Source organism: Euprymna scolopes, chromosome 22, assembly GCF_053919585.1.
Source record: "Euprymna scolopes isolate OS-2025 chromosome 22, ASM5391958v1, whole genome shotgun sequence".
Classification (NCBI taxonomy): domain Eukaryota; kingdom Metazoa; phylum Mollusca; class Cephalopoda; order Sepiida; family Sepiolidae; genus Euprymna; species Euprymna scolopes.
In genome coordinates this window covers 42,445,679-42,453,721 of record NC_136503.1, presented here as the reverse complement: position 1 = coordinate 42,453,721, position 8,043 = coordinate 42,445,679, and the positions used below count along the sequence as shown (strand labels likewise).

The following is an 8,043-nucleotide window of genomic DNA, read 5'->3' as shown; positions in this document are numbered from 1 at the left end:
GGTTATGTTTGATCCTGCAGAACGGTAGTTCATTAAAATTGTGGGGTCTGCGTTCGCGCCTGGTCCACAAAGTATGGAAATAAAAAATTTAAAAATTAAACGAAAACGTTTACAAGTGTTTTTGATATAGATGAACATAATAATACTTTGATAAGTATGTTTTAACTTAAATAGGGATGGTATAATAAAATTGTGAGGTCTGCGTTCGCACCTGGCCTCCATAGAATGGAAATAGGCACAAACTTTAATAAAGACTTTTCATATCTATCTGCGTAAGTATACTTTGATAATTATGTTTCAGTTTGAAGAAATATGGTATAATAAAATTATAGGGGTGTTTGTTCGCGCCTGACCTCCATAGAATGGAAATATGTCACAAAGTTTAACAAGGTTTCTTAATATAGATACACAGAATATTGTGATAAGTGTTTCAGTGTGAACACGTATGGTATAATAAATTATGGGGTTTATCTATTTTATTTTTACTTTCATCATATTTTGCTTTGGTTTTGATACCCCCGAATTCGAAGCTATCTCTTTACAACCCTTCCTTTTCATAACCTACTATACTTTAATAAATCAGAGTCCATTTTCTGTAGGCTGTTTTTGAACCCAGTCAACGACGGGTACTTTTGCTAATATATATATATATATATATATATATATATATATATATATATATATATATATATATATATATATATATATATATAATTGACTGTACTACGGTGGTTTCGTAAATGCTATCCAATGAAAATTCGCTGATAATAAAAGTGCTCAACTGCTCAATAACAAATAATTGACTACATGTTTGCAGATATATTTTAGTTGCGATTTCTTATGAAATGCAACATCTTCAGACCAAGAAAGGCAGATTATCGCAAGACTTGACCTGCAACTGCATATGTTGCATTTTGTAAGAAATCGCAACTGAAATATGTATGCACATGTGTAGCCAATGATGTTTACATAAATAAAGGAAATTATACTCTGTGTGTGCCTGTGTGCGTGTGTGTCCTTGTCCCGTCACACTGTGGGAGAGAAATAAATACCCACTCAAATAAATATATCGTTGTTTATGGAAGGGCTTTGTTTTCCTTTCGTTTAACGACTCTTTCATTACGCAAAATACTCTAGGAGTTTGCGAAGATTAGCTCGTGTATTTTAGTAGGTAAAAAAAAAAACAAAGAAAGAATAGGAAAAAAAAGAAAGTAAAACTTTTGTTTCTATTATTTGTTTCTTTTTATTTTTTGAACTTACATTCACCTCTTTATATGAATCACTCGCACAAGTGAACTAACTCATCTCGTTCATCCTCACGAAATATACTTTGAAAGTATATTTCACGAGTGTAGTGAGTTCCTATTTACTCGAATGATTCACATAAAGAGGTGAGTGCGGGTTGAGTTGTTGCTCACTTTCGTACTTTCACATGAATCACTTGCGTGAGTGAACTCACTAGAGTGGAGAAGAAAGAGTGTATAGTCATTCGTTAAAAGTTCAGAGTGCTATAAAATAACGTGCATTCTTGCCTCTTTTTCTTTTGAGCGAAAGCACGTGCTACCGTATCACGTGACAACTACTAATGGCAGAACTTTATAAAAAAAAAAAAAGAAAGAAAGAAGAGAAAAAGCCAAAAGAGAATTCTCAAAGTCTCAGCAGGGAAGTAATGTAGCTAAATAATAATAATAATAATAATAAAAAAGAAACATTTTAGAGGGGAAAATTATTAAAAAAAAAAAATCCTAAATGTACTTTTGTCTGCGCGCATGTGTGTGTGTGTGTGTGTGTGTGTGTGTGTGTGTGTGTGTGTGTGTGTGTGTGTGTGTGTGTGCGTGTGTATGTGTGTGTGTGCATGTGTATGTTAGCGCATGCGCAATCGCGCATGCGCGGAGGTTAATTACTTTTTGACTCAATATTACTTACTGCCTGGTAGTCAGGAGGCAAAATCTTGAAAATTCACTTTAAGGGGTACGGAATGTTAGGAGCAAGCATTCATGTCAGACTGTTAGAGGGGTCCATACTGAAGGTTTTTCAGGTGGATGCCCATTCAATTAGGCCTTTATTAATTTTTTAGAGCAAAAACAAAATGGCCGCCATGGTTGAAAATACAGTACTATTATAATGTGACATAGCTCCATATCTATTTGAGATAATGTTATGAAATTTGCTGTAATTGAAGATAATATTATTTGTGATGTATATTAAACTTTGTTTAGTAAGAATTCCATATTTTTATACATTTAAAATGATTTTATTATCACTTTTTAGCCAAATTTCTGACGAACTTCATTGGGTCATTCTATCTCAATTCACCTGGAAATTACACCCACTAACTCCGAATTACTTGAAAATTGGCACAAAATTTCCTCTTGGAGAGTTAAGATGATTTGCCAAATTATTTCGTTGTAAACGTTATGGTTCAGATTTTAGGAGGGTGTAAAGTTTGCATATTTGGCTACTAAATTTAAACCATGAAACGTCACAAAATTTCAATGTTATCTAAATTTTTAAAAAATACTTCCACAAATTCAATATTTCTGAAATTTGGTAGGTAAAATATTTAGAGACTATATAATCCAAATATTTAATTATTTTAACTCTATATTGAATAGAAAAATATTTTGTTCAACCAAAAGGAGCCCCCCCCCCCCCCCACAAAAAAAAAAAATTAATTTTTAGACCTAAGACGCTTACGGTCAGTATAAAGAAAATACATCTCATTCAATTGTCATAAAACTTCTTTTTTATAGCATCAACTATATGATTGTTTAAGTTCTCCAAAGAATTTGGTGGCGTTCTATGCCTAGTTTGGAAGATAATTATTGCAAAAAAACAAAATGGCTGCCAAAGCGAAAAATGATTTTCTTAAAATCTTTTATTTTATTCACTTGTACTTAATCTATGTATAAGAAGTTTATATATGTGATGAATGTAATATATAATAAATTATTATTATTATCTGTCGGCTCCCACTAGTGTCCGTGTATCGGGTACTGCCATTTTGTTATCTTTCTTCGTTTTTTCCATGAGAAAGAGAAAGATGATAGTGCCATTCGCTGTAGATGTTGTTTATGAGCTTATCAAATAGATATTAAAAAAATAAAGCATGAACACATTTGATTAGTTAAGCTAGTGTTCTTTAGAGAATGATAATGTGCTAATTTGCATAATTTTTATTTGTTCTTATTCTTCAACAGCATGTTCTGAGTTGAGCTGAGCTTCAATATGGAGTCGAGTGTGAGCACCCAAAGCTCTCAGAAGTCTTCCGGTACAGGTATTGATTGGACCCTGTGCCTTTTTTGTCAGAAGAAAGACCCAAAGAAACCTATTAGAAATCTTGGAGAGGTTGGAATTCAAAGGGCCCGCATAGCTGCTGCAGAACGCAAGAAGTACAATGATTCTGAAAACTTCCGCACTATAGAAAGAATTCAAGCCATTGATTTTGAGAAAATCATTAAAGAGATTAAAGTCATCAATCACAAAGACTGTTATTCTACCTTCACAAGTTCCTTAAAACTAACACGGCTCAGAACAAAGTATGAACGCACCATTATCTCAAGCAGTGCATCTGAGAGTCCACCATGAAAACCTTCATTACGCAGTAAATCTTCCACTATGAACACTGACTTGTGCATCTTCTGCCAAAAGAAAAGCAACAAAGAAACATACTTAGTTGCCACTTTTGAAGTTTCTGACAAAATTCTTGAAGGAGCTCAAACGAGCCATGTTATGCAGTGTCGTCTAGCAGGAGTTACTGATCTTGTAGCGGCAGATGCCAGGTATCATCTTCAGTGTTACGTTGAGTTCAATAGAAAAGCATCCAAGTCCTATACAATTACAGCTGAAACGCCCAGAGATATATGCTTTAACAAAGTCGCGTCAGAAGTGTCAACTGGATTGGCACGAGGTGATATCTATTCGCTGAATGATGTTTGGGATAGGTACTCTTCCTTACGCAGAGAATTTGGCATTGAAGCTGGATCATACCGGGATAATAGATTCCGCCTTAAAGAGAAACTGCACCGAATTCTTCCCGGGCAAATATACTTTGTACCACAACTTAATCCACATCAACCACAGCTGTTGTTTTCTACACAGTCATCCAAGATTGCTGTTCAGACATTGAAAAATAAATCTGAGGAAATGGAGACCAACACATTTGTGAATGATCTCAGGCAAACCCAGTTCTCACAATCAGAGACAGATGCAATGCTAACTTTGCATCACTGTGCGTTACGCATTAGAAGTGACATAAAATCTCACCCTGGACTTGATAACTGCATATCTGTCAGCAAAGAAAATGCCGAACAAATTATTCCAGAGAGCTTGTTTCTTTTTCTCTGTATTTTGCTGTCAGAGAAAGTGGACAGAGAGGAAGATGACGACTTTGTGAAACGGACCGCAAGACCTTGTCTATGCTGTCTCGAAACGTAAAAGGCTTACACCAAAACATGTTGGACTAGGCCTGGCAATTCATCAGGCGACCCGGTCGAAATCGCTCGTTGAACTTGTCCATCACGCTGGGCACTGTGCCAGTTATGACCAGGTGCGTAGACTGGACACAACTCTTGGAGTTCACTATCTGCAACAGTTTGCAGATAATAAAAACACGCCTATTCCATCGAACGTGTCACTAAACAAGTTCTGTCGTTATGCTGCAGACAATATTGACATTATTGAAGAAACATTGGATGGCATGGGAACATTTCATGCGACACAAATGGTTGTGTATCAGAGAGGAGTACCCAAACAGAAACAGCAGGACATTTTTCCTCTTGGGAAATCTAAGTCGTTGAAAGTCCCTCCGGAACTTCATGAGCTTCAGAAGTTACCTTGTCAACCTTGTCACGAGGATCCGAAATTTACAGACACCTTGAAGGAAACGATGTTTACACCAGATGATCAGGTGTGCAACGAAGCTTCTGCTAAAGATATGGCTTGGTTTCTTTCTCGAATCCATGGATCTAACAGTGATTATGTTCCTGCATGGACAGGTTTCAACCAACTTACAACTCAAGACAAACATGAGGTCTGCACAATCGGTTATTTGCCACTACTCAATTCACCCGCTCACGAAGACAACACACTATGGACGGTTATGATGCGATGCCTCAGAATTTCTAGCATTATAAATCCTGGTCAGTCTACTGTCATCACTTTGGACCAACAGCTGTATTGCAAAGCCAAGGCGTGGGCCAACAGTGATCAATGCAAATACATATTTTTACGACTTGGGGGTTTCCACATTATTAAGAACTTTATGTGTGTCATTGGAAAGCACTTTGCAGACTCTGGTCTCCTTGAAGTATGGGCCGAAAGTGCCGTCTTTGGTCAGAACACAGCTCAGAACAACATGCAAGCCAAATCGTACAACAGGGCGATTCGAGCACACAAGCTCACATTTGAAGCCGTATGGAAAATTCTCTGGCCAACATTCATCGAATGGGCACAGGACCACCAAGTAGACAAATATGCCATCCAAACATTATCAGTCAACGTCATAGAATCTTTGGAGGCACACGATGAGCGAGAGGTGGTCAGCAACAACGTCAAAGCACTGGAGGATGAACTTGTTCAGTCTAGAATCATCAGTTTGTTGGATGACTTTCAAGAGACACAGCCACCAACTTCCAGATTTTGGTTGACGTACATCAAAATGGTTTTCATCTTACTGCAGTTCCTGCGTGATGAGAGAACCAGAAACTGGAGCCTGCATAAATCGTCTTTCGCTAAAATATTACCCTGGTTTGCTCAATATGACCATGTCAATTACACCCGCTGGGGAGCAGTGTACCTTGCTGATTGCATGCTCCTAGAAACAAGCCACCCTGATGTCCACTATGAGTTCATGAATGGAAACTTTGTGGTCAAGACGACAAACAACACATTCAATCAGCTATCAACGGATCATGCCTTGGAGCATGTAAACAAAGTTGTTAAAGTTGCAGGAGGCCTTGTTGGAATAACACGATCAGAAGGAGCAAGAGATCAATGGTGTCTCACATTTAATGAGCGAAGCAGAATTGTCCATGAGACAAACTTAATGCTGGACATGCACACTGCAGATAAAGACTATAGTTCTTTATATGTGAAAGAAGCTGGACCTTCAAGACTAAAACGGGACAAGCAAGATGTTCAGAAAATTGTTGATCAATTGAAGATTTATGGCATCTTTCAACATCAAACTCCAAACGTTGTTAGTCTAGCCACTCGAGATGTAGCTTCTCTTCAAATTACAGAATCTCTTCTGGCAGCACACGCACAAGGACAAGAGAAAATACAGGAATTTGTGGCTTCACGTCTTATCAAGAAGGTTGTTGGATTCCATGAAAAGCTCCGACAGTCAAAAAGCTCAACCCTGAAAACCATGTATGAAATCCAGTGCAAAGATCCAGCTCTCAAGCAAAAGACTATCAAAGCAGACCGAAACCTCTTCCAATGCTTGCTTGTATCTAAGGAAGCTGGACGGGAGGTTGACCTAAAGGAAATCCTCAGCTATGAACTTTCGCCAGTTCCACTTTCACTTGCAGATACTTCTGGGGTAATACAATCGACAAACAAAGCAGCTTTGGGCAACATTCTCCAGAAAAGAACAACTGTAGAGAAACAACTGCCAATAACAAACCTGAAAACTTGTGTGATCATCGATGGTCAGGCACTTGCCCAAGCAATTGGAAAACCTGCAAATGTCCAAAACTTTGGACAACTCGCTGACCATTTTGTGACCTCAGTCTTTAGTCACTTTAGTCAATCATGTTCCAGAGTCGATGTCGTATTTGATCGGTATGAAGCACATACCATCAAGGATACCACTCGAATTTCTCGGATTGGAAAAAGCCGGCCAATACGTCGCAAAATGAATAACAGGGATGTACCATTACCTGTTAACTGGAGACAGTTTATTGACCTCCCAGAGAACAAAAAAGATTTAGAACACTTCTTGAGTATGGAGCTGATTCGTCAAGCAAAATTAACACAAAAAGAATGCGATGTTGTGACTTCTGGAGGATTCCATGACAGGATGGCTGCAGAATCATCCCGAGGAACAAACGTCAATTCCTTAAAGTGTAACCACGACAAAGCTGATACCAGAATACTGTTACATTGTAAATGTGTTACAGATCTTGGATTTGAGCGGCTGGTCATTAGTTCCAGAGACACAGACATTCTTGTCCTCCTTGTTCACTGGAACAGCAAAGGATAGGAGTTTTGTTGCTGTACACAATGTAGTGCTTGATCCTGTTCTTCGTCGCAACCTTCCCGGATTCCATGCCATATCAGGCTGTGACGCAGTCAGCCAATTTTGTGGCATTGGCGAAACAACAGCCTGGAAAACATTCATCAGTTATGGTCCCTTACTGGATGGACTTGGACGCGGCACACTCACGGAACAAACTCTGACTGATGTAGAGAAATTCATCTGCAGGCTCTATTCCAACAATGAAAATGACACAAAAATCAATAATGTGCGTTTTAAAATGTTCCTCAAGGGTTCCAAAGATCCCGAGAGGTTACCACCAACTCGGTTTCCTTGAAGTTGCACATACAGCGAGCACATTATCAGTGTAAAGTTTGGCTCTCTTCACTGATCGCATGTCCAGACATTTGTACCCCGGTTGGAAATGTATGGAATCAGGATGGCACAACTGGAAATATACTGCCTCATCTGATGAGCGATGAGCCATTGCCAGAGATTTACCTTAAACTCACACAATGCCAATGCAAGAACTGTGAATCTCAAAGATGCAGCTGTCGTCTGAAGAAACTGAGATGCACCACCGGTTGTGGTTGTTCTGCGGAAACTTGTCGAAATCCTTTGAACTGTGTCCATGATGATTCAGACTAGATTATATTTTCATGTTTTTTGGTTATTTTAGCATGAGACCATCTTATAAATGTTATGATAACATCATAAATTTTAAAAATCGGTGATTTTGTCATAATTTTACAATGGTTTTCATCTTTGATTTGAATAAAAAGTGATAATAAAATTATATTAAAAATATTTCATGATTTTATCTTAAATACACATAAAGCTAT

At 37.9% G+C, this 8,043-nt stretch overlaps 1 protein-coding gene across 1 annotated transcript; it reads left to right on the top strand.

Moving 5' to 3' along the window:
* The first annotated feature begins 4,723 nt into the window (after nucleotides 1–4,723).
* LOC145243704 (uncharacterized) lies at nucleotides 4,724–7,207 on the top strand. Its single transcript, XM_080106760.1, has one exon. The coding sequence runs from the start codon at nucleotides 4,724–4,726 to the stop codon at nucleotides 7,205–7,207; it is 2,484 nt and encodes an 827-aa protein (XP_079962886.1).
* Nucleotides 7,208–8,043: the final 836 nt, after the last annotated feature.